The sequence below is a fragment of the Rutidosis leptorrhynchoides genome, chromosome 10 (genome assembly GCF_046630445.1).
Source record: "Rutidosis leptorrhynchoides isolate AG116_Rl617_1_P2 chromosome 10, CSIRO_AGI_Rlap_v1, whole genome shotgun sequence".
Taxonomy (NCBI): Eukaryota; Viridiplantae; Streptophyta; class Magnoliopsida; order Asterales; family Asteraceae; genus Rutidosis; species Rutidosis leptorrhynchoides.
In genome coordinates, this window is record NC_092342.1 from 354,532,410 (window position 1) to 354,559,612 (window position 27,203).

Below are 27,203 nucleotides of genomic sequence, written 5' to 3' on the forward strand. Positions count from 1 at the left end.
TTCTTTCCAGTCTGAACTTTCGCGATTTCGCCGTTCGAACTGCGGGGAGTGTTAGATGAATTGGCCCAAGTCCAATATGTGGGCTTGGGTCCATTAGGGTTAATTAGATGACTAGGGTTACCGCTATAAATAAGTCATCAATAATACAATTACATCCACGGGTTTCGTTCATTAACAGAAAGAACAAATATTTTGACTAGCTATTCAAATTTAGAAATACTAGAACACTAGATAGATTCGAAGTCACTAAAGTGCATTTAAGGTTGGTGCAACATGTCACAAACACAGAACCAGTTGGAAACTGTACGGGTTGTTGATTTTTTTTTTTTTTTTATTCTCTCTGTTTTCTGCGACTTTATCTTGAAGCCCATCACCAACTTTCTTTCTTTGACTATTCAATCTCTCATTTTTAAACTTATTTTTCGAAGGCTAAATTATAATTAATAAACACCAAATGCCCAAATTGGCTCACAAACACTCATGCAACGTCTGCAAGTTGCTAACAGAAGCATGACACCAGAGTTATGCAACCTCTCATTTTTAAACTTATGTTGTACTCAATACTTCAACAGTCTTAAAATTAAAATCCCACTTAGATTTTTTTAATTATTCTTATACAATCTTAACTTTAAATGTGTTTGCTCGCAATATTTGATGAAAGTTACTTTGATGAATACATATTTTAAAATCGAATCCATTTATATAATTTCATTGAATATTATATATCATAAAATAAAAATATTTAAAATTAAAATTTAAAAAAAAAATGTAAAAAAGCTAAGGGACAGTTATTTTAGAACGAACAAGTAATTTTTTGTAATTGTAATTCTAGTCGCTTGCTTGCTATATTTGTAGACGATTTATTAAGGATCTCGAATCGTTGGTGACTCGATCTAGAGGCGAAAAACACTAAAACGCGGATCAATCGAATAACGTGTCGTATCGGGGTCGAATTAGTCGAACCTAGGCCAAGAACTAGATTAGAACGACTCCTAACAGTGTTATTCGGTGGCCATTGGGTGTAGGGAATGAATGGAACGAAAAGAACACGGTTAGTGTTAAGGGAATGAGTAACCTCATAAAGAAGGTCTAAACCCGTATATATACTGTCACCAGACACAGTCGGCCTACTGTCTGAGACAGTTGGTCGACTGTGTGTATTCAATAGTCACAAGTACAATGTTAAACGTTATTACATGTCTGTATTCTAACATAACCATAAGTGGCGGAACTAGGATATTTTTCACCGGATGTAAAAATAAAAATTAAAAAAAACGTAGAATTTTTTTAGGCAAAATATGAAGGTTTTGGGTGGAAAGATTGAGGTTTCTAGGCAAATTATGGGGGGGTTTTAGACAAAATCTGAGGGTTTTTGGGCAAAATTTGAAAGTTTTGAAGCAAAAGTTGGAGAAATTTGGGCAAATCTTGAAGGTTTTGAGGTAAACTATGTAGGTTTTGGGGCAAACAAAAATCCACTGGGGTAAAATCGAAAAATCAAAATTTTATACTGAAAATTGCTAATCCACTGGGGCGGGCGACCCACCCTGCCCCCAAATAGTTTCACCCATGATAACCATTCTATGAACTAGGAATTACAAATATACACCAACAATATATTTAGCAAGAGCAGCTACATACACGCTAATTGTATTTCCTAAAAGTACGTTAAAATTTTGTACAAGATATTCCTCATGTTGAAGCTTTGAAATATCAATAAACGTACGAGTAGTTTTTTTTTTTTTTTTTATTTGTTCACATGTATACTAACTCAAAAATTAAAATGAAAATCAAACCTTTGTTTTGAAAACTTTAGTTGTCTTGTCCCCAGTCAAGCATTTACGCGAATAAAAAAAAGTTCCACATAGGTGTTTAAAGGTGAGGGACCTTGTATATATAGGTCAAAGGAGAAGGGAGATAGGTCATAATCATCCAACGTCTTATCTTTTACGAGAAAAATAAAAAAAGAACGGAGATAATCCTGTATTTTTAGGCAAGAAATCAACAAACTTCACTTTCTGCAAGTATTAGGCTAAAGCTCGAGTCTTGTGATTAAAGGTGACCAATTCTTTTCAATATTTTGAATGCATACATTTATATTTCCGGTTATTTCTATCCGGGTTTGCTTTATTTTAATTAATTTATCATGCAATGCAATGCAATGGGTTTTTGAAGTTGAGATTTTAATTTAATAGGTACGAGATTTTTGTTATAACTCAATATATATGTGTCTGTTTTTCATTTGTAATTTGTAGGGTTTAAACTTAGTTAATTATTTGTTTATTCTGTTTTCTCTGGTGGGGTTTGAACTTGGATACTTTTGATGTAACTGTTGCATATTGTAGACAAAATAAGTTTTGTGCTTTTGTGAAAAGTTTCACTTTAACTTTGTGCACTTGGCATCTTCTTGTTTTTACTCCATACGGACCATATATTACGGAAGTCATCTAAGGGTTGTCGGGTTGTTTCGGTTCTCTGATTTTGGCAATGCCGTTGCGTCCAGCATTTTTCCCGATGGTTCGGTGTTTTGTCGGGAATGGTTTAAGTGCTTCCATTTTACAGTAGTGTTTTAGATTTTAGCCTTTTTAACCACGCAGGCTTGCCTGAGCGGCCACCGAATTGCCGAATGAAGCATACCACCCGTGTTCGATTCATGACTATGCCAAATCGTTAAAAAAGGAGTGTGACCAGAGGATGCGCGATGTCACGCTCGGGGGGCTTGATTACCCGAGGTTTACCCTCTATGGGGAGCCAATGTGATCGTTCAGGGATTTCCTAGCTAATCCAAAAAAAAAAAAGATTTTAGCCTTGTTAACGGTTTACCTACTCTGTTGGTAGTTTGTTGATGGTTTGGTTTAGCTTGTTAGTTTTCGCTTCTTGCGGTTTTTTTTAGTCTAAAAAAAATCAGTAACCGCATTAGATTAGGATCCTCTCAAATTATAAGATAACTTGATTGATAGGTCATGGTTTTTGTTAAGAAAAATGTATGTACGGGCAATTGTTCTAATCTTAATTTATTTAATTTTTATATTTCACAACTTGGCATTATCATTGATAAATTTTAATGTGATCAATGATTGATGATAAACTTTATTAAAATTTACCCAATTATCTGTATGTTTTGGTGCAGAAATCTCAATATATAGCTTATGGGTTTGTCCTTATCACTGTTATCATCAGCCTGGGAAGAAATCTTGAACCACAGCTTTTTATTCTTGCCTTATGAACTCAATATCGTTTCTAATGCCGAAAAGTGCAACAAGTCCGAATCACAACCAACATTGAAAGAACCCGAATATTCATTTGTTGAATTGAGTAGAAGAAATTCAATCAATTTGAAGAACCATGAGCCCTTAAAAATTATACTTGATACCACCCTGTCTTTCAAGAATCTAATAGTTCAGGACTTGAAAAAACCAGAACCCAAAAAATCAGAACTTAAAACAAGAGGTTTGACTTCTCCAGGGTCAGCCGTATTCTTCTCCCCTCGGCCCGTCAGTGAACTCAATGCTGCTGCAACTACAGTTCAGAAAATATACAAAAGTTACAGAACAAGAAGGAATCTAGCTGATTGTGCAGTAGTTGTTGAGGAGTTATGGTTAGTTTCGATTGATTCCAAGATGAACCCATTTTGGTTACTAATAATAGAAACGAGCTATAGTTTGACTTTGACTCTGGGTCAATGTTTTATTTGGTTTATGAAATCCGTTGTAAGTTTGGTTTTCTGAATCCGGATGATATGTTGTTGTAGGTGGAAGGCTTTGGATTTTGCAGCCTTGGATCGGAGTTCTGTTTCGTTTTTCAATGTTGAAAAACCTGAAACAGCCACTTCACGGTGGGCCCGGGCACGTACTAGAGCTGCAAAAGTGGGTAAGGGTCTATCCAAGAATGAAAAGGCTCAAAAATTGGCCTTGCAACATTGGCTTGAAGCCGTGAGTACTTTTCTTAAAACCGTATCATGGTTTGGTGGTTAACTGATTTGTTACTTAAATTGTTTCCTGAAATGTTTCTTATTGCGCCTGCCTGCAGATCGACCCACGCCATCGCTATGGCCATAATTTGCACATTTACTATGATATTTGGTTTGAAAGCGAAAGCTGTCAACCTTTTTTCTATTGGTAAGTTAAGTGGCTTCTCAAATAAACACATGTACCGGGAGATGACATAAAATTGTACTCAAATGTACACGGTCTAGTCGGATCAAGATTTGAACCTGAGACCTTTTTATGAGTATATCGACACCAACCATTAGGCCATGTTGTGATTGTTAATGTTTGTAAACATATAATAATGCATAGTTCATAAATCCTGATGTTGTTCTTTTTTGGCATTGTGAAGGTTGGATATTGGAGATGGGAAAGAAATAAATCCTGAAAAATGTCCGAGGGTGCGTCTACAACAACAATGTGTCAAATATTTAGGCCCTGTAAGCTTGTTCTCACTACCTTCTTTTACGTGCAACTTATATATTTTCATAAAAAGGTCAACATATTTTCATTATTCCTGTCTAAACGACCTTTGTTAAAAAAACAGAACGAAAGGGAATCATACAAAGTGATAGTTGAAAAGGGGAAGCTTGTTTACAGACAAAGTGGTCTGCTTTTGGAAACCGTTGAGGGTACTAAATGGATCTTTGTTCTTGACACGTCAATGAACTTATATGTTGGCCAGAAGAAAAAAAGGCTCTTTTCAACATTCAAGTTTCCTATCAGGTGGTGCCACCACTGCTGCCGGAAGATTAGTGGCACATGGCGGCGTTCTTGAGGCACAACTCCACTTATATGCATACACACTATTTTTATGCGTTTAACCATATAATATAATATGAATAAATAAAGTTGTGAATAAATATGAATAATAACTAATTAATATATTAATTAATATTAATTTCAGGCAATCTGGCCTTACAGTGGTCACTATCTCCCAACAGAAGAAAACTTTAGGGACTTTATTTGCTTCTTGGAGAGAAACAATGTTGATCTCACAAATGTTAAGGTACACTTTACATGACAATGCATAAATGAGTATCATTTACAGTGTTCTGTTCATTAATTAGCCAATTAATATATTTAAAATAAAATTAATGCAGAGATGCTCGGTTGACGATGACGACGTGGGATTTTCATTTAAGGTCACCGAACCCGAAACCAAACCTAAACCATTGGTCATTCCACGAGCACGACCACAGGACATTCTAAGTGCACCTACTACTAATGCAAAACATGCAAGCACACCTAGCTTTATTCAAGGTCTAACCAACGGTCCCTTTTCTAGCAAGTGGACCTCTGGTACGGGTCCACGGATCGGCATTGTTCGGGATTATCCTAGCGATCTTACACTTCGAGCCCTTGAACATGTTAACTTATCTCCGCGTATGATTCCAGGGAACTTGGGGCCAATCCCGTCACCTAGACCGAGCCCGAATGTGAGACTCTCTCCTAGGATTTCACACATAGGACACCCCAGTCCTAGGACCCCAATTACCGCTAATTAATTAACCTAATAACAGATTTCATTTGATTGAGGGTTTGACCTTTTGTATAAAGGTGCTTACATTCTTTTTTACCTACTTGAGAAAAGGTCAAAGGCTGCTGGGATGGGTTCAAACTAATATGAAAAAAAAAAAAAAAAAATTTTGAACCCTTGAGTCTTTTAATTTTTTCATTATTATTTTATTTTTGAAATGTATTGCTTACGCATAGGTTCATTGTATAATGATACGTTATAAACTTATAATATGTTTGATCATTGTACACCAGTTTTTTTTTTTTTTTTTTTTTAATTGTACAACAGTTTTGATGAATGCTCCGTTTATGCAGTAGTTGGGTTTGTACTTTATTAGCTGATTATTATTTCATTTCTTTGTAAACACAATATAAAATACATATAAAGAATCAAATCCAATATCACATTCATTTCTTTGGTCAAAAGAACAAAAAATATTGACTATAACATATCATACAACGAGGAACAAAAAGGATTATATTTAATATGGTTTTTCTTTTTTCGGCGTATACTCTATAGTCAATATATAATAACATTAACATTCAAAGAAGTAAATGAATGAAATAAGATAAAATCTTGTTTAATAAAGTATTTCTACTCAAGATCAAATCTTGTACATCTCTACTTGTCCATCAAATTCAATAGCTGTAAACATTACTGTATTAATAAAGTCAAACCTCAAATTCACAAATCCAGTTTACAACTAATATTGCTTTTTTTTTTTTTTTTTTTTTTTTGGCAAAAAAGAGATTATATTAAAAAGCATTTTACAGAGAGTGAAATACAAGCAACATATTGCTCAAACTAAAATACAAGGCTTGGACTAAAATACAAGCAACACAACCAACTCTAAAAGGTTTATGGACAAGCCCATGAAACCCCTATACAAGCCACACTCTAAACAAGAACAAGACAATGACAGTATACAATAAAACAATTTCACACATCAAACTAGAAGCCATGGTTGCTCCTTCCAAATATAAAATTGATATCCCTTCACAATATTTGCATTAGCCAACCATTGAAAGACCTTCAACTTCACTTGATCAACTATTATGGGCCACGCTTTACGGACATCATTAAAAACCAAATCATTTCTCGCTAGCCAAATGAGCCAATACGCAACCGGACCGATCAATCTCCACGCTTTTTTAGCTTTACGTCCTAAAACATGAAAACAATCAATAGAAAAATCACTAACGGAAGAAGGCATCACCCATGAAACATTCCACCAATTGAACAACGCCGACCAAATGTTTCGAGACCATGAACAATGAGCCAATACGCAACTAATATTGCTTGTAAGCCAGTAATAAATACTAGATGCATAAACAAATCAAACTTAAAATTAACATGACCGACATAATAAAATATCAAAAATAGAACTTTTGACAAAGAAACCAAGAAAGGAAACCTGATTGGGTTGGGTCGGGTGACTATCTGAAACCGTAAACCATCTTTTGGTATCCATCTTTAATCCAGCTAAAGCTTTTCTTGATCGAGCCTTTGACTTTTCCTTCAACAGTAAAAGCTTTGTAGGTAGCAACCCGTTTCTTTCTCTGTATTTCTGGATCATCAGTTAAGCTCCAGATCCTTGAAGCTGACCTACTAATGTTCCCTTTCTTAAACTCCACAACAGTTGGGTTGTTGTGAGTGTTTTCAATCTGGGTTGGTGTAGATGATGATGATGATGATGATGATGATGATGCACTGTGGCATCTAAAACCCTGAAAGTTGGATGATGGTTGGTGGGTATAATTATAAGGCTCTATTTGCATCATCATCATCATCATGTTACCATTATATGATTTGGATCTCAAATCTTCCATCTGGGCTTGTGACTTTCCTACACTTTCTACAATGGGTTTATGCTTTTGTGTCAATAAAAGTACAAGTATAATAATAATAATCATAATGGGTATAAAGTGATAAGGATTTTATGGGGATCATGAAATGGTGAGGGGTTTGATGCAGTAATTCATGTGATTTTGTATGCTTTTAAACATGATCATAGTGTGTAGATTTTTTTCCCAAAACAAAATAAAATTTTAAATCTTAATTGATCCAACTATATTTAAATGATGCTATTGGATTAACTTTACACTTATGATTAACTAGATCCAATGATTTATTTGAACACATTAATTTTAAAAAACAGCCTTGAACATTGCACAAACGCTAAATCTAACACCAACATACAAATTGACACACAGCAACACGATCTCAGAAATCCATCGGAAAGTAAATCACTGAGAAATTCATCACAAAGTAAATCCTGACTTGGATTTGAAGGCGTAAAACTTGTGACTATTCGATGAAAACGTAAGCATCCTTAAATTCACGAATAACCCTACCCGTCGAACGCTTACAAACAAATTTGGGCGAGCATTCAGCACCGACGACATTGAGGCAGCGGAAACCCGAGCCCCAAAAACACAAATCAAATCAGACATTAAAGGCCTCCAACTCTGTTCGAGATCTTAAGAGATTGAAACCTTAGGGACAAAACATATCTAGGGATATATGTAATCATTGAAACATCAAACAGACCCACCAAGCAAAAGAGCACGAAAAAGCACAGCCAGTGCTAAAGCGATTGAGAACAGTAAATGACAACTCATCATCCGTAGAATCTCATCCGTAGAATGAGAGGTGCATTAGTATAGTTAGGAGAGATAGTAAATGATGGATTTTTTGATTTCTTACTATAATATAAATAAATACCAGATATAAACGAGAGTATATATTGTCACTAAAATAGATATAAACGAGAGTATATATTGTCACTAAAATACTTTACAAGCTTAATGGTTGGGTCTAAATACTTTCACCACGTCTCAAATTCAAATCTCTCTAGCCTCATTTTTTGAAGTGATCAGGGTGTCAGAAATAATCACGAGATAACCAGTTAGATCGCGTACATCTAAGTAAAAATTCCCCACCTCAAGTAACATAAAAAGGAATAACATTTTTCCCGCTAAAGAATTTTATTTCCTGTCTCTGGTAAAATGTGGTAAAATGAACTGTTCTTGAACAACCGAACCCCACCGGATCATTTGTAGTGTGGTTCAACGGCTGATTCAGTTCAGCAAAAACTTTTGACCACTTCTCAACTTTCTAAGGGTATGACTGTATGAGACCAGCATTATGGTTATGAGTTATGATACACAGAAATAAGCACCAGGGTCGTATCTGTATAGGTGTCCGTGAGCAAAAAAAAAAACATACGTGTGTCATGCCAATTAGACATACAGCATTTGGATAATAGTTACATCCCTTCTTTAATTGGGAAGGGAGAAGAGAGAAGCGAACCAGTGATATATAGGATATACTATAAACGCCACTGAGGTAAAGAAATAAATATCCATGAGAATCAAAGAGACAAAAACATGTGCATTAATGATGTTACATCAAATTTCCTACAAAACTGCCTTTTATAATAAGCATACTAATACTAATATATATATGTTGGAAATGCTTATGTAGCAGAATTTATTTGCCATTCACCTTTTGATTCATCACATCATGGTAGTAGAGTAATACACACATGGGTTGACCAAGTATGCTAAAGAAGCACCAAAATATTATATTTCCCACCTGAACAAAGATTTTACAATCAGTTCAACTAAACAAAATGAAGAATAAGACGAGTGATCTTAGTTAGGAATAATATAAGATACCATCGAGTTTTGGAACTTTTTCTGCAAGTAACTAGTGAGTAACACCAATGGGACCTGATTTAAAAGACACAAATGCAAGCGTGGTTAGATAGCTAAATGGTAGAGTTGACAAATCCAGTCCATTGTCTATTTGAGCTATTATTATGTTAAGCTTATAAAGGATCAAATAGGTCTATTAAATAACACATATTCTATGAACAAAAGACTTGAACTAGCGATATGATGAAGAACCCATCAACCAACAGGTCGTGGGTTCAAGTATCTCATTGGAGACAACGTGCAGATTACAAAAAAAAAAAAAGTACCACATATGGCTGGAGGTTCTTTTTCTACCCGTGGGTGAAAACAGTATTTCTTTACCCGTGGGTGAAGAAATACGGTTCCCTTTATTCTATTTTAGGGTCACCTCCCCATACTCCACATCGGTGGAATTGGGTATTGGAATTGGGTATTGTTGTTGTAGCACATAAGTAATGCACGGATTATTAAGAAAATAAAACAAGTGTAATCGGGTCAATCCAATCCAGCACCCATTTCATTTCATGCTAAATAATCACCCATTTTAGCCTAGACCCATTTCACCTGATACACGTCTTGCCCGTATTTCCATTCTAGTATATGTGTGTTAAAACTGACGCATACATCGTGAAACACAAAAAGTAAGAGGAGATACGTTACCTGAAACATGATCCCGATAAAGGCCCAAAATTTGAAAATGTGGCAGGGAACAGCAATGCAAAGCTTAAGAAAATAGGAAGACAGTCAGTTACCCACATAAGTAAATAGATTGTTTGTATAATACCAAAAAGGACTGAAGAGAGTAATATACCTCATGAAACACAGCAGACATGAAAAATGCAATCAAAACGGCAACACCCTGAATCAAAGGGCAACAAAATCAACCATTATACACGTGCGCGCGCGCACACACACACACACAAAAGTCAGATGGTGATTGGACACTATCATATCTGGCAAGCAATACCAATAAAATGGTGAACTCTCAACTAAAGTTAAGGTTTGTAACTTTTACAGGAACCCTACACAGATATCATCATGTTGCATGTCTAAATACAGATCACCTAAATAGTACTGTTGATCTAACTACAGTAATTCAAGAGTGAGGTGGAGATGAAAATATGTTTTTATAAATAAAATTATGAATACAAACTTATGAGCAATAGAGACGTCATGGCAAAACTAATATCAGAATATGGTAGGTAGACATCTAAACGATAATACATAATAAAAAAAAAAAGCAATCAATTAGGGTGGAAAACACATTACCTTAGGGATCCCATTTCGCAAGCATGGAAAATAGAGATGCCGCACAATCCATTTATGAACAGGCTGCAAAAACAAACATATTAGAATTGTCATTGATGCTTAAAGTGATAAGCTATGGAGAAACTGTGCAAGTGTGGCGAATGTGATACAATAAAGATGCTGCAGAAATCTGACTAATAAAATAATATATCTCGAGCAGGATGAAGGAACATTATAAGAAACATATGAACTAAATTGAAGCAAAATAGTTTATTACTGGGCTTACCATATTCCATAGTCTCCAATACTAGTCCAGTAGCACCCACAAGCGTATGCGAAAAAGAAAAACTCAGTAACAGATTGTAGACATAAAAATAAAAATAATATTGGAACATAGAATATTATCATGATAAATTGATCACACCTCTTCAATAGTTTGTGCATTCCACCAATCTTTATAAAATTCCCGATCCCCAAAACAAAGAAGCTCAGCAAGTATATTTAACCTACATGACAGTGATGCAAGCATGTATGACTAGATGCAGTTGCACAAAAACTATAACTACAATACAACAACATCGAAATTACTCACAAACATTTTGTTCCAATAAAAAATGGTTACAAGTAGGGGATTTTCTTAATTGTCTTAACAAATAAGTAAAAAATCAAATCTGATGCAATTGTGAAGAGTGATAATCAATAAGCAAATGTTTTTGGGTAAAGTCCATTAGCAATTGTTACATTTAGCCAGTTTATGTTCTTTTAAGTTACATATATTGCATAGCTGAAGCGAACATGAGAAAATGGTTGAGAAACACAAGTAGGTCAGTCATCGTAAAAGCAGTAAAGACTTACCAAAGGTGAAAAAAGCAGTAAAACATGCAGAGCCAAACATATAAATTTGGAACTGAAAGCTTTAAAACCCGCTCAATTGCATATAAAATGTCTCCTTTTAATGGATGCCGAGAGTTCTTGACAATTGGATTGATATACTGCCAAAATAGCATACCATATCAGGACACAATTTGAAATGCTCGAGTAAAGAAACGGAATTGATAAGCTCAAAAGGCCAAGAACAATTACTTGTTCAATAATGAATCCCATGAGCCCAGTAAATATTACTAGCTTGATCAGTTGCCGTATCACCCAACCCTTTCGTATAACAGCAGTACGAGGATAGCTAATCTACAAGCAAATATGCCCCATATTATTATATTAAATGAAATCTCAATGCACAGTAACTATGCAGTAAACAACATAATTAACCACATCATATTTAGCATGAACTGTTTTCCTGTCTGATATTCGATATGTAAATGTGTAAACAGTTAAATACTGTACAAAACAATGAATAGTTCCTGCAAGGAAACCACTCGTATTTTTGCCCATTGCAGGGTTAGCTCACCTCCGATGACTCTAACTTAATGTTAGGTGAAATACGGTGATGCAAGTGCTCAAGAAAGGGAAGTACATAGCATGAACTGTGTCCATTGCTTGAATAAGGTGTTCAAACAAAATAAATTTTTTTTTAAATCATAACGATCATACAATTTCAGAAGTTCTGCATACATATATTAATCAAAACACAAAATATTAACCAATTGTAGATTAGTGTAGGTTTACCTGGTAACACAAAGTAGGAGCAACCATGAAATAAACCAGACTTTTGAAGTTTACATCGTAAAATAACTCTGTATCTGAAGATGTGGACTCCGATTCTCCCTGACAAAAAAAAAAATTTCATGTACATGATAAAATATATATATTAGCAGTCTAAAAAAATTCCCATAGAAAAAAAATGTCCGCTGAGTAATTTAGGTGGCATTAAGTTTCCAGTCATAACATTTACAACGGATGGGGGTCTGATAAAAGGGTGCAATGGGAATGAGGAATAAATTCTTAAACCCAGCTCTTAAGATGGGTATGAAGTGTTTTAAAAGACGTCAATAATCAACCCCATTTCGTCAAACTGATACTTCAAAACTAATCACCAACATATTCTCTCCTCTTTTATAGAGAGGTTATGATATTTGGATCGGTGAAAAGCTGAGGGGGAGACTTCAGCTAATTACCAATCCAAACAAAGCTGAAAGCAAACAGGATTGATTTGCTATAAAGGCCAGAATATCACATCTTAAATTACCTTTTCAATTGAGTTTACTAGCGACCGCATGTCATAATTTGTGTGAACAAAGGATATTAACTTCAACCAATTTATGCAAGCGAACAGCATTAATGAAACACCTGATAGAACAACTGAATCGAACCTGCACAACGTTAGATAACCACATGAGAAAGATTCATATCTTGCATACGTAAGTCTCAACTTCAATTGTAAGTTATCATGTTAATAAGTTCAGTTTTCATATCCAACTATCGATTATCTTTAGATACAACCAAGCGCATAACTTTTGTTAAACAAACACGATAGTACCTGTGAAAGCAGATCAAATTGGAAAAAAAAATTACCTAAGCCAAATGGTAAAATTAAAAAACTAAGATAAAGAGGAAATGGGAGATAAGTACCTGTGACATAGTTAAGTATTCACAACAATAAGAAAGTTCAAATCTAAATGATTTGGATCATTATTTAATAATGATTTTAATATTCACATTCGATAAACAACGTAATTTTCAAATTCAGAAGACCACTATTTGCAGGCAGCCCAACACAAGACATTTTCACCCGCCTAAAAATTTACTAGTTATCTTACCCAACCTGTGCCCATTTTTTCCACATATACAGCACACTGAACCCTGGACTTTAGAACATGAATCTACTTATCACATTATTTTTTTTAACAAAAAAAGGTAGCCTCACAATTAAGCCTACATAGTGGAGAAATCTTCAATGAAAAATGTCTTGGAGGGTTTTCAAGGTTAGTTCCCTTAAGATGAGAACAGTTAGCTACAAATGTCCGAAAAAACGAACCACTGAACAATACTGGCATTAAAGGTCTAATTTGAACATGACATTGTATCATGAATAGCTACCCAGGCCTCCAAGAAAAATATATTATCGTAAATGTACATATTGAAAGGGAGACAAACTATGGATCAAATTCTTTATACATATTCTTCAATGGCCATCTAATAACAATAATCATGTATTAGGCTAAAACTAGCCTTTACCATAGTATAAAATGGCCCAACAACCACGAAGTTGCAAGTTTAAATCCCAGTTGTGATAAAGGTGTATTTAAAGGTGCATGCAATTTGGTGTGAAGAAAAAACTACGACTAGCCTACAAATAGCATGCCAAAAATTTCCAAAATACAAATATACAAGCATTTAAGGGAGCAGAGATAGTTACCTTAGAATCATGAAAACTGGATATAGAATTGCTGTTGTATTTATCATAGCATGAAGAGTGATTACAACCTACAATAATATAATACAATGATAGATCAGATAAAACGGCCAAAAACCCTCAATGTTTCAGCCAAGACAGTAGCCAACAACATACTTACAGGATTCGATATACGTTTTCGCCATGCTAACTTCTCAACAATGTAAGCAGCAAAAGGGAAAGCCGCAAGAGAGAGGCTACATGACAATTCAGAAATCAGCACATCTACGTCTAATAGTAAAAGTCATTGCAATCCAAAATAACGAAAATACAGAGTATCTTCTCACTATAATAGAACAAATGCTTGCTGTATGACTATAAATGTCTAAAAAAGAGTAGAGAATCGGATAAGAATAGTACCAGCACATTAGAAGTGGCCAATCTCTCAATGATCTTGAACTGAACCAAAAATTGGAATTGATCAATAATCCATACTGAAAATGTTATTTGGATCACGTTAGAAATAATATTACGGATTCAAAGAAGAATATATATTCATAAAAATCTAATACAGTAACAACATGGAGATAAAGATATATGCTGAATACTGGAAGACTAATATAATGAACAAAGAATGTGTCAGATCAGCATAGGACTTACCTTCATCAGATTTTCGATGATGAGTCTACTGTTTACTGCAACAAGCACCACTATGCAAAGATTAAAGAGACCTGCATGACTCTGCAGTAAATGTCTAATTAGCCAGACCATTTATGTCTTAAATAACAATGAGAGACAAAATATACTAAGAAGATAATGACGATGAAATAGCAATAGAAAGAACACCATGCATACGTATATAAGTATATAACAATAATATGAGAAACGTCCACCCTGTATTAACCAAATAGCATCAATAATGTTTTATAATCACACTCGAAAGCAAAAAAAAAAAAAAAAAAAATCCATATATTCTCAGGAACTTGTTAACCAGCAGCAACACCTCATCTCAAGTGTTTAATAGGAGGAATTTGATATCAAAGTAACTGTAACACTGTGTTTCTTTAAAAGAAATAAGAAACGGCGCTAACAATGGAACTTATAACTATATGTAATAAATCAGCGTCCACGACACCTCTTTTGAAGTTACATTTTTATTACATCAAAAGACACTAAACAAGCTTCTTTTTACCGGCATTAAAAGCAGTGTTTATATAATACAAACGGTTTCAAAGTGCCTGTTTATTTTACAACTGATCAAATCTGGATGAAAGTGGCTATCAGACAAAGAGAATGACAAAACTGAAAGTGGCTATCTGATCTGCTAAGCAGAATTTTGTTCAAATTTGTGATTGCTTTTTTTGCCAAGAAACGTAATTAAAATACAAATACAATGATCTGGTTGAGTTACAAATTGAGTCAAGCCTACCCGACTGATTGATTACATTCATCAAACTAATTGTAACTATCTATTGAGTCCGACCCTAACCAACATTGCACACACTTTAAAGTGACTCCAACATATAATTGACGCAGACAAATGAAGCAAACAGAACTCGTATCTACGCACAGCACGACTTGAACAATCCATCAGAAAGTAATCCCCGACTTGTAATTGATGGCGTGAAAACTTGTGACAATCCAATGAAAATGTAAACATCCCTAAACACCTACCCCACCGAACTCTTAAAATTAATCAGCTAACATAGAAACTATCAGTAATATCACATAAACAACCTTTCATTTAAACTATCTGTCATCAAACATGAATACTACAAGTTCATTTTATATTCAAATAATAATCATAGGTTACCCTGATATGTAAATCAGATTTCACATGCAAAACACTGTATGTTTACAGCAGTTCTACTCCTGTAACCTAGTCATTGCTTCATCAGAATTTGACCATCATACAACTGGACTAAGCATATAAACACCTAAAATGATTTATTTTAGAAAAGGCATGGCCTATAGGTAGATAATTCTCTTATAAATAAATACAGTTGACACATCACAATCATATAAGTACCACCTACAATTGACGTGTAGGTCAATTTACCAACTGTATATAATACTAGCAATTTTAAAGCGAAAATTAACTACTACTACTACTAAGAATTGCGTTATACGAGTATGGTATTATACGCCGACATAGTTGTTTATTACAGTAAGTAATTACTTCTGCTATTAAGTAAACAATCTATCTATCTATTATTATAAACAAGAGAATAATAAAGGAATAAATCTAAAACCTGCTTGAAGATAGCGTCAGAGCTAAGCGGTGACTCTTTAATTCTACGATGAGCTGGAGACGACGGCCTATACGTATAATGCACCGCGGTCGTTTTTTTATCATCTATTTTCTTCTCTTCGTTTTCTTTGGATTCTTCTATAAATGTATCTCCGATCTGTTCCCCGTTGTTATTGTTATTATTACTAAAATCATTATTCTCACCATCGGAGTTGGTTTTGGAAGAGGACGATGAATCGTACAATCCGTCACCGATTCCAATTCCGGCATCAGGTTTGACAGTCGTCCTGCGTCGTATATCACCGCGGATAGTTGTGGTCGTCGTGGATGCCGTTACTCCGATCTCAGGCGTATCTGATAACGCCATTATTAACAATTAGCTTAAGATGAAAGCAAAAGAACAAGAAGGTGAAATTAGAAGTGAATAGCGAGTAATAAAAAGATGAATTGAATTGGATTGAATTGTATTGTGGAATTTGATGGAGCTGAGATCATGCAGACACACAGAGGGAGCAATAAAGACGAAAGTGAGGATTGGGGGAGAGATTAGGCGGTTTATTGGATTATTTGGAAATCGTATCTCTATGTATCTATCGGTCTGCGTATATCATCTTTCTTTTCTTTATAAACATAATAATAATAATAATAATAAATAAATAAATATAATAAATAATTAACTAAGTATATATAAAAATAAAGAGATTATCCTCACACCAGTAATTCATTCACGCCTAATTTACTATTACACCTTTAATTATATTTTGAATAATAATATAAGTCTTAACTTCCTAGATTAATTTAAAAATATAACTGTGAATTTATGAGACAAAAGTTTAGATAGATAAAAAAATAGTATGTAAAAATCCCTTTCCATAAAAATAAATATAATAATAATAATAATAATAATAATAATAATAATAATAATAATAATAATAAAATGAATATTAAATGTTAAATAATTAAGGCTCCATTTATTTTTTTCTTATTAAGTTATGTTGTCTGAATTTAAATAAAACGTCTGTGAGGAATAAGTGACGGATAAATGCCTTTTGAAAAAAAAAAAAAAAAAAGAAAAAAAAAAGTGACGAATAAATAATTAGTGTTTGTTTTTTTGTGCTGAATAATTGTCTGGATAATTGAATTTATCAAATTAACCATGTACATGGGTAGTTACTAGAGATGTTACTAAAATGTCAGGACCTGAATGGAAATTCACATTTATTTGAATTTTTATACATTAAGACATATCCTATATATTAAGCCACAAACAAACACATTCAATATCTTTTCATATTAAGTTCCATACTATTAAGTCAATTAAGTGAAAAACAAACATGGCCTAAGTAATTATTTAAGTATAAGTATAAATAATATAATAATAGATACTCCTATAAATTAGAAATACAGTAAAAGGAAATAAAAAATAGATTAAAAATGAAATATACACGATGATAAATGTAAAAATTTTGAAGAGATTTTGTCTGTATTATTGTAAAAGAAGGAAGATAGAGCGCGTTATGCATAGACTTTTTAAAGGTTGACTTCAATTTATAAATAAGATATTGTCTTGTTTTTTGACTTTCGATTGAATTTAAAACATATAAGTAAATTATTTTATATGTCCTTCACTTAATTAATAATTATAATAATTAACGATTGTATATAATATTAACTAGAATTCTTATTCTTATTTTGTGTAAGGGATAATTTTTTGGAACAAACAACAATAGTAAGTAAGATAATTATTTTAGAACGGAACGAGTATAAGTAATTCTTTTCAAACCAAAACAAGATAACCAAAGCAAGATGCTCTTTGTGGTAAGTTATACTCGTATGTTATTATATATTATACATTTTTTTTATTGGTGTTTACATTGATGTTTACTATATTAAATATTAGGGTAAATTTCAATTGAATGTAACATTTTTACTTTATTTTTTTATTAAAGGTAACCTATTTTTATTTGAACTATTTAAAATATTATTTTATCAAAAGTTAATTAAAAAGAAAAATATTGTTACTTTAAATTTCCGTTAAAATTTCACGATAGTTTTTGCAACGAGTAATTACATTGGTGAAATAAGGCTTACAAGTATAGTAGCGGCTATAAGATCGGTTCTATTCGAATTAGAAATATGTAGGTAAGTTCCATACTTTCATATACTTTACGAATTTATTCAATTTTAATAGTTAAAAAATAATATAATAATAATAGATGATAAATAAATAAAACCTCAGCACACATACAAAGACCACTAGAAAACAACCTTTGCAAAGATGAAAAATAACCATAACTGCAATCATACCAACACATGAAACTAATAAACAAATCCACACACTTCTGAGGTAAAGGAAACTTTAGGGTACAAACATGAGTTGCAAATAACACCCCGAGTCTTTCATAATATAACTTGGACAAACAAAACCAAAAGATTTCAAAAAACAGGTTTCTAATCTTTCTCACTGAACAACCCCAAATACCAAAATCTTTCTAAATAAGATCAGCAACATTTGATGGCAGTTCCTCCACCACCACGTTGTAAAATTTCTGGATATCAGCAAGCATACGTTCGTCATCCAATGTCACAAAGTTAATTGCAACACCCTTTCTCCCAAACCGTCCACTTCGTCCAATACGATGCAGGTAGTTTTCAGGCTGTGTAGGAAGATCGTAGTTGATCACAAGGGACACTTGTTGCACATCAATACCACGAGCCAACAGATCGGTGGTGATGAGAACACGAGAAGAACCAGAACGGAACTCACGCATAATGATATCACGTGTGTTCTGGTCCATGTCACCGTGAGTGGCTGAGACCGTGTGGTCACGGCTTCTCATCTTGTCAGTCAACCAGTCAACCTTTCGTCGGGTGTTGACAAAGATGACACTTTGGGTGATTGCTAAAGTTTCGTACAAATCGCAAAGTGTCTCTAACTTCCATTCTTCTTTTTCTACATTGACGTAGAATTGTTTGATACCTTCTAGGGTGAGCTCGTCACGCTTTACGAGAATCCTGACGGGTTTGTTCATGAACTTCCTTGTGATCTCAAGAGCCTCGGGAGGCATTGTTGCAGAAAACACTCCCACCTGAACCTTTGAAGGCAATAACTGAAAGATATCGTAGATCTGAAAGAATGCACATCAGTTAGAAGCAAAATAATTTTATTTGAAAAAGCAAAATAATCCTAAAATATATCTCCATTGTAAACAGTTTGATGCATTGAACCCTAGACAATCAAGATCAGAATAGATTAAATTTGAACACTGCAGACTGACTATTACAGATGCAAGTCGCAATAACCTTAACAGTTTTATAAGATGCATAAAGACTTATGAATATGTAAGAAAAAAGACCTGATCTTTGAAACCTCTGGAAAGCATTTCATCAGCTTCATCAAGCACAAACATCTTGATGTAATCAGAACGTAGTGACTGCCTTTTAAGCATGTCAAAAACACGACCAGGAGTACCAACAACGACATGGACTCCTGCTGAGAGGATGCGCTGGTCCTCACGAACACTGGTTCCACCAACACAAGCATGGACCTTGACACCCAGATAGTCACCAAGTGCTCGCATAACTTTCTCAATTTGCTGCGCAAGCTCACGAGTAGGAGCCAGAACCAAAGCCTGACACTCTACAATGTTGTAGTCGAGTTGTTGAAGGATCCCAGAGCAGAAAGTTGCAGTCTTTCCGGTTCCTGATTGAGCTTGTTGGATTACATCAAGACCCTTTGTGAAGGGAACTATTCCCCTTTGCTGTATTGCTGATGGCTTTTCAAAACCTAAAAAATACAAATTCCAACAATAAGATAACACTTTGCAATCATTTACAAAACAATTAGAAACTAATAATATATATGTACTGACCATATGCATAGATGCCTCTTAAAAGATTTTCTTGCAAACCCATAGCATCAAAACTGTCGTAAACCTCATCGTAAGATGTAAAGAAATCCTGTCCATCATTACTACAAAAGCAAACCAGATTGAAGAGCAAGATCTTATAAGTAATAGTCAACAAATTGGATTTCGTTTATCAACGAAAGCCTGTAAAAAAGTAAAATCATCAACATGTGAAAAACTAGTAGTTATTAAATCATTCAAATGAGCTAACAACTGATCGAGATGTTGTCTTGAAAAAAATGTGAAACTTACAACTCATTCATTTTCGAATCAAACTGACGAGGATCAAACTGTGAACCTTCTGGTGCAACGCCTGCCATACTGCAAACAACAATAACAGCAACAATTAATCCTTGCACTCCAAACTTGTACACTATAAAAGATCCTAAAAAATCATACTTATAAGCCAATCTAGCATATGTTCAACGTTATACTCATACTGCCATAAACTATCCACAAATAAAGCATCAAAAACGTTTCACAGAGATGATAGGTAAGATACTTCAAACAACAACTATAAGTACGCCCTCCATAATTACTAATTTTCCGTCCAGCATCTATTCTCAGAGTAAAAAATCAGATAATTTTGTACAGCTCAAATATACATACCTGCTGATGTAGATAAAATAATCGCTCAAATCTCAATTTAAAGGTAGCTTATACGCATATCAAATCAATACTCGAAATCAGAGCATATATAAACAGTAATTTAACATCAATAAAACTATAACAAAGCACCGATCTATATATACATAAAGCTCAGATCGAAAGAAAAAATAACATAAAGAACATAAGGATAAAGATAATTAATATGTAGATATATATATATATATACAGATATATAGATTAGATATATCACATAAAAAAAGAACAACAGATCGAGGGATTAACAGGAAAAGCGTAAAAAAAGGGGGATTAATAAAAGAGTACCTGATTGATGAAAAGATTTCAACGAAAAAAAAGTATTAAAGGAGAGTTTAGGGTTTGTCTCAAAACTCCTCGGATGTTGGCCGTGGAGTGTTGAGGGAATTGGAGTGCTTTTTGCTTTGTTGAGAGTAAATATAAAACCAGGGTTTGTGTGTCGTTTTACTTTATACTATATAGTTGTAATTACTAGCATTCATAAATTTGCTTGAAAACAAAGGGACCAATGAGAACGCGACATGTGGCACGAAAATCACATGTGATTGAAAAAAAAATTCGAAATTTTTTTTTAAATTTTTTTTCCGGAATTTTTTTTCGAAATTTTTTTTTCGAATTTTTTTTTTTAAAATCATATGTGATTATGCATGTCAATCACATGTGATTGTAAACCCAATCACTTGTGATTATGCATGGCAAATCCAATCACATGTGATTGTACAATTCAATCACATGTGATTGTGCAGGTAAATCACATGTGATTGTAAAAAAAAAAATTTAAAAAAAATTTCGAAAAAAAAATTAAAAATTTTTTTTTCGAAAAAAAATTTTTGAATTTTTTTTTTTAATCACATGTGATTTTCGCGACACACGTCGCGCTCTCATTGATCCCTTGAATCTCAACTTAATTTATGGACTCAAATGAATATTTCTCTTATACTATATGTATTTAGAAATTTCAGAAACTCCTGAATCTTACCCTAATTTTTTGCTATATTCTTCTTACTTTTGACTAATTTATTTTTGACAAAATTATTCAAATTGTTCCTGTGTTTTTTGTTTTTAGCTCAAAAAGTCCATGTATTACGAAAACTGCTTAAATGATCCTTAATTGCCAAAAAGAGTTCCAAATAAGTCCTTGTGATAACGTCTTTTAAACAGGTCCGTTAATATCATGCTTTGTGCAACTCACGTGATAGTAAAAACCCTTTTACTATCAAAACACAAATGATGAAATGATGAAAGAAGCAAAGATACATGGCCAATGAAAAAAGTCTTTTACTATCACAGTATCACGTGATAATGAAAGAAGCAGAACAACAAAACACAAATGATGAAATTATGCAAAATTTGAGATACATGGCCAATGATTTCCTACTTAGAATAGAATGGGAACAATCAATTCAAACGTATTCTCAATTCATCTCACTCTACCAAACCCACATGTTAAATCCTCAAACCTGACCCGACTCAAAACTCCAAAAATCTTTTTTTTAGCATTTTCAAATCAAATCGAAGCACGATCTAGAACCCGCGATTTCGATTGAGCTCTACAAGATTGTGATGAAGCGTTGAAGATTGATGACACTCATTTTAAAACCCTAATGTGTAAAGGTAAGATCTTACATAATTTGAATAGATAATATGGCTTTAAATTGTTTCAAGTTTGCAAATCTTGATAACCGCAATAATGTAGATTCGAAAACCCTAAATGGGTATTTAGACAAATGTAAAAAGCTTGAATTTTTATCAAGATCTGTAACATCCCGCATTTTTCCGTCTACTTTCCGTTAATTAATTTGAAGTCCGTTATTTAATTATAACATCTCTCGTTTACTCTACGTATTTAAGGTAATTCGTTTGGTTAATTCACGCACCCGCTTTTAAACTCGATGGACTAAAGTCGCCAAAGGGTCAAACTAGTGACTAGGTCAACTAGTCAAACCCTTTCTCCTCCACTCACTCATTCACCTCCTCTTTTGATACTTCCAAATCCTCTCAACTCTCAAACAAAGATTCATCATCTATTCAAGATCTAGCAAGCATCAACTCAAACAAATTACATATTTGGAATCCTTGCATCTTCCTCTTCGAATTCATACCAACTTCATCTCGTTTGGGTAACTTTCTAAAAACACTAAATTTCTTGTTCTTGATCTTTAAAACTTAAAAGTGTGTTAATTAGTGCCTATGGCTCAAGTCTAACATGAATATGTGATTTATATGCTCGATCTTGTTGTTTTGAGTAACTAGCATGAACTTGACAAATGTGTGTGTTTGATCTTGAGATTTGGTTGTTTAAATGTTGTTAGATGTTAAAAGTGCATGTATTAAATGTGTTACTAGCATCACTAACTTCAATTTGATGTGTAGGTTGACTTAGAAAGACTCCATAAACTTAATTGCTAAATTTGTGATTTTGAGTTAGGGTTTGGTAGAATTAAAATGAACTTTTGATGCATTGAATGCTTTGCAATGTTGTTTGTAAGTGTTTAGTTGTATTGTATGTTTAATTACCTACGAAACGGCGTATCATATGTGTGCATTTAATTCCCGAATCATCAAAGTGCATTTATGAACTTGAAAGCATTTATGGTGAACATTTAATGAATTTTCAACTTGGATTTTATTATTGTAAATGATGATTTTGGTTGATGAAATGTGTTTAGTTGTGTTCCTCGTTAAATTACTTTTCCAATGATGTATGTCATGCGTTTTGAATGTTTTCGGTTCATGAGTTATGTTAAATTGAAGTTTGGTTCGAGACTTAACAAAAATGCTGCAAACAGCACTTTTCCAGTAATGCGCGCCGCGCATACCTTCGCACACCGTGCAATTGTGAAGGAGCAATTGCTTAACCCCTGAGATTATATCTGACCTGGTTCCACGCCTTAGTGCACGCCGCGCATACTGTAACGACCCGACTTTTTCGACTTGCTTTTGTGCTTTGTGCTTTCACAAAACTGCGTATATGTGCGTACTGAGCTAGTTTATGCTCTGGGATCTTATTTGTGACGATCGCTCCAAATCCATATGGACGAACACGTCATTCATCGATTTCATTGCGAGGTATTTGACCTCTATATGATACGTTTTGTAAACATTGCATTCTTTTGAAAAGGCACATCATAAATGAATATTTAAATCAAAGGTTTTCGACATCTGATGATTTCTACATATAGACAATCACCGTAAATAATAGTTTACAATAGTACTTCCGTTGACAATGCAGTCAAAATAAGATACATGGTGATGATTTGGTGAATGCAACGTTTCCTTGAAAAATATGCCATGTACGACTCCATGCACATAGCTTGTCTAACATATAAGCAAACAGCGGAAGACTTCTAGGAAACCTGAGAATAAACATGCTAACAAGTGTCAACACAAAGGTTGGTGAGTTCATAGTTTTAGTGTTTCGCATAATCTGTATATAAAAGTGGATCATAAGATTTCAGTTGTTTCATCTAGAAACGTTTATCAAAATATTCTACAAGATTGAGCACCCTGGTAACTAAGCTTTAACGCTATAATAAGTACCCCTGTTTTAACATACATGCAACCAACATGTACAGTACACGCAAACCAACGTCTACTAATCTCAAATAGCATACGTCTGTTTTATAGTTCAGGCTAGGGTTTCTATACCTGGAACAGACGGGGATGTCAAGTCCTATGGATCCATATACTACTACTCGCGCCCACCAGTTCTTATAACCGGCAGTTACTAGTTACCAAAGCTAAGGGATTTTCGGTTCAAACTCAGTGTAGAATTTAGTGTGTACTTGTATCCATTGCGTTTAAAATAAAGTGCATGTATTCTCAGCCCAAAAATATATATATTGCAAAAGCATTTAAAAAGGGAGCAAATGAAACTCACCTTAGCAGCACATAAAGTTGTTCATCGAAATGTGACCGAAACTCGGAATACCAAATAACCGTAGATCTCAACCTAGAGAACATATGTTGGTCAATAAATGTCTATCAAGCTAGGTCAGGTCATAGTGTATCACAATCCTAATGCTCGAGATCGATATACAATAGTTATCAAAAGTTATTTCAAAAAGTCAATCTGACTCCATACAATAGTTGAATGATCATGGCAATCGAATCATTTTAATATTTCACATAGTTTTCCAATTCTTGTAAGATTAAACTATAGTTTTTATAATGCTTTAAAATATGATAAAACAATCAGTTTTGACAATTGTTCAACAAAACGAGATGTGTCTTATATAAGGATTTATTTACTCGGTTGGTAATATTCAAAAATTCATTTTATCAATCTCGTAAAAAAGTTGTTTAAATATTAATTGCAGATTCAAAAGCAATTCCAATTAACGTTAATTATAATTCAGTTGATCATATCTTTTAATCCATTCATCGAAACTATTCGATATCTAAATGAAAAGTTATTGATTTTTAAACCAGCTTTCCAAAAACATGTATATCATATACCTTTTACCAGTAATATATGTATTTAATTTGTGATTCATTATAAACTGTTTAACGACGAAATTTAGCATACAAGCATGCTTAAATATATATACTCGAGCACTAGATATGGATACATAATTAATATATAAAAGATAAAATATGAGTGCTTACGTATCAATATTGAGATTCAGTATTGTAGAAAAGTACGTAGACACAACGGAGATGATAAATACTAGGTTTGACTTGCGAATAGTACCCATGAATATTACCCATAACCTCCATAGCTATAACCCATATTTTCCTTAGCTCTATCCCGCTCGTAAAACTTGTTTTTAAATTACTCGAACGGCACTCCGTCGTAGTATTTTATGTATAATACTAATTAATAATACTAATATTAATAAGATTAATAATAATATTAATCTTAATAATAATAATAATAATAATAATAATAATAATAATAATAATAATATAATAAATATAATGCATACGGAGTGAGGATAGATGGATAGATGAAAAGGTGTAAAAACTGAACCCAAACTCGAGCAATTTATAGAACCTTTTCTGAAAAAGTACCCCATGCGATCGCATGGGATTTGTGCTTCAAGGCCATGCGATCGCATGGCCCTCTGATCCAGCTCACAAACTTTTAACTTTTTGTTTGTAGACATAATTTTATATAATATATATAATATATTTAATTTATATAATTAATTATATATTATATTAAATTCACACGCATAGTTGACTTGTAATTTTCGTTCCGATGACTCGTACGTTGTCACTCGACTTATGTCCCGGTTCCGGTTTCTCGAACGCATTTTCGTACGCTTAGAAAACTCACAATTTACGTTTTGTGACTCGTACCTTTGTCAAAATATAGTCTTAAATTATTAATAAACTATATCATTCAAAGTGTATCTTAAACTTTCGAGTGTTTTGGTCATTTACTTCTATAAATCATTGTCTCGCTATTTGTTGATATATATATATATATAATAACAAATCGTTTTATGACCAAGTTAATATATATTTTCAACATTCATAAACACGTTTTAAATATACGTCGCAAGTTATTCATACAATTAATATTCCAACTTATCATATATATTCAAATAAATATTTAAACCAATAAGTTTAATGTACAGTATTAAACAATTAAAACTTTGTTACGTTTTCAAGTTATAGTATATATATGTATCTATTTACATATAATGGTTTGCGAATCGTTGAGAACAACCGAAAGGTACTTGAATAGTTCAAAAAATTTTGAGATTCGGTTTTACAGACTTTGCTTATCGTGTCGAAAACATTAAATCATTTAAAGATAAAGTTTAAATTTGGTCAGAAATTTCCGGGTCATCACAGTACCTACCCGTTAAAGAAATTTCGTCCCGAAATTTGAGTGAGGTCGTCATGGCTAACAATAAAAATGTTTTCATGAAGAATATGAGTTGATAAATAGAATTTTATCATCGTTGAATAATATGGATAAAACAATCTGATTTCTCGAAGCGTATGAGAGAAGTTATCGTAAAAGAGAGAAATGAAAGAATAGAGATTCGTCTTAACTTTTGACGTAGTTACGATTGATTTTCGGAATTTAAGAAATAGAAAATCTTCATAATCTAACTAAGATTTGATTCTTCGAAATTTAAGGAAATTAAGATTTCCTTTAAATGCGTAATCTGCCTTGATTGTTATGTCTGATATTTTGCTATAAATTAACCACTTCTGTTTCATTATTTTCACCACTCCTATAATCTTCTTTCTTATTTCATACATCCCAATAGATTGTGAAAATGCTTAATCCAGTTCTGATTCTTGATATTTTCCTGGCTATCGTATCCTTCATTCTTCTTTTTCATCTGCCACCAGAGGAAGTTATTTTCTTCTACTATTACCTTGGGGTTATAGTGTTTTTCATTCTCCCGTGTCTTTATATTGCTATACGCATTGATATACACGGTTTGTAATTTCGGGGTTGTTATCGGGCTTTATGTTCTCCATTATATTTCGGAACTTCATGCTTTCGCTTTCTCTTCCCGACCTTAAGTCAAGCGGATAATGGTCCAGAATTCGTAGGTATGAAGTTTCAGATGAACATAACTAATGTTCTAAGAAAGAAATGGTAATAGCACAATCTGACTTGTCAAATTACCAGAATACCTCGAAAATGACCGAATCATTAAGAAAATATTTTCTTGATAGTTTAGAGGTTAAATAGA

General features: G+C 33.4%; 3 protein-coding genes across 4 annotated transcripts; 1 reads left to right on the forward strand and 2 right to left on the reverse strand.

Moving 5' to 3' along the window:
• Nucleotides 1–3,146: 3,146 nt before the first annotated feature.
• LOC139872267 (IQ domain-containing protein IQM1-like) lies at nucleotides 3,147–5,491 on the forward strand. The gene is given in 8 exon segments (XM_071860106.1): nucleotides 3,147–3,595; nucleotides 3,749–3,929; nucleotides 4,027–4,115; nucleotides 4,336–4,423; nucleotides 4,531–4,671; nucleotides 4,673–4,762; nucleotides 4,891–4,992; nucleotides 5,087–5,491. Coding segments are annotated over 8 exon segments (1,545 nt in total).
• Nucleotides 5,492–6,277: 786 nt separating this feature from the next.
• On the reverse strand, nucleotides 6,278–16,544 carry LOC139872614 (diacylglycerol O-acyltransferase 1-2). 2 transcript variants are annotated; one of them, XM_071860525.1, is made up of 18 exons: nucleotides 15,990–16,544; nucleotides 14,398–14,478; nucleotides 14,158–14,231; nucleotides 13,919–13,994; nucleotides 13,762–13,829; nucleotides 12,592–12,715; nucleotides 12,072–12,170; nucleotides 11,532–11,633; nucleotides 11,304–11,440; nucleotides 10,873–10,954; nucleotides 10,735–10,755; nucleotides 10,470–10,532; nucleotides 10,012–10,059; nucleotides 9,861–9,923; nucleotides 9,183–9,236; nucleotides 9,010–9,099; nucleotides 6,917–7,357; nucleotides 6,278–6,666 (listed from the first exon to the last, which is right to left on the reverse strand). In XM_071860525.1, exons 1-17 carry the CDS (start codon nucleotides 16,353–16,355, stop codon nucleotides 7,349–7,351), a joined length of 1,557 nt encoding a protein of 518 aa, XP_071716626.1. In that variant the 5' UTR covers nucleotides 16,356–16,544; the 3' UTR covers nucleotides 6,278–6,666; nucleotides 6,917–7,348. The 2 variants fall into 2 exon arrangements, with proteins under 2 accessions (XP_071716626.1, XP_071716625.1); XM_071860524.1 differs by lacking the exons at nucleotides 6,278–6,666; nucleotides 6,917–7,357 and having other exon boundaries at nucleotides 8,847–9,099.
• A 1,721-nt stretch (nucleotides 16,545–18,265) lies between these two features.
• LOC139872719 (eukaryotic initiation factor 4A-15-like) lies at nucleotides 18,266–20,986 on the reverse strand. Its single transcript, XM_071860642.1, has 5 exons — nucleotides 20,827–20,986; nucleotides 20,149–20,217; nucleotides 19,861–19,961; nucleotides 19,345–19,775; nucleotides 18,266–19,116 (listed from the first exon to the last, which is right to left on the reverse strand). Exons 2-5 carry the CDS (start codon nucleotides 20,214–20,216, stop codon nucleotides 18,481–18,483), a joined length of 1,236 nt encoding a protein of 411 aa, XP_071716743.1. The 5' UTR covers nucleotide 20,217; nucleotides 20,827–20,986; the 3' UTR covers nucleotides 18,266–18,480.
• Nucleotides 20,987–27,203: the final 6,217 nt, after the last annotated feature.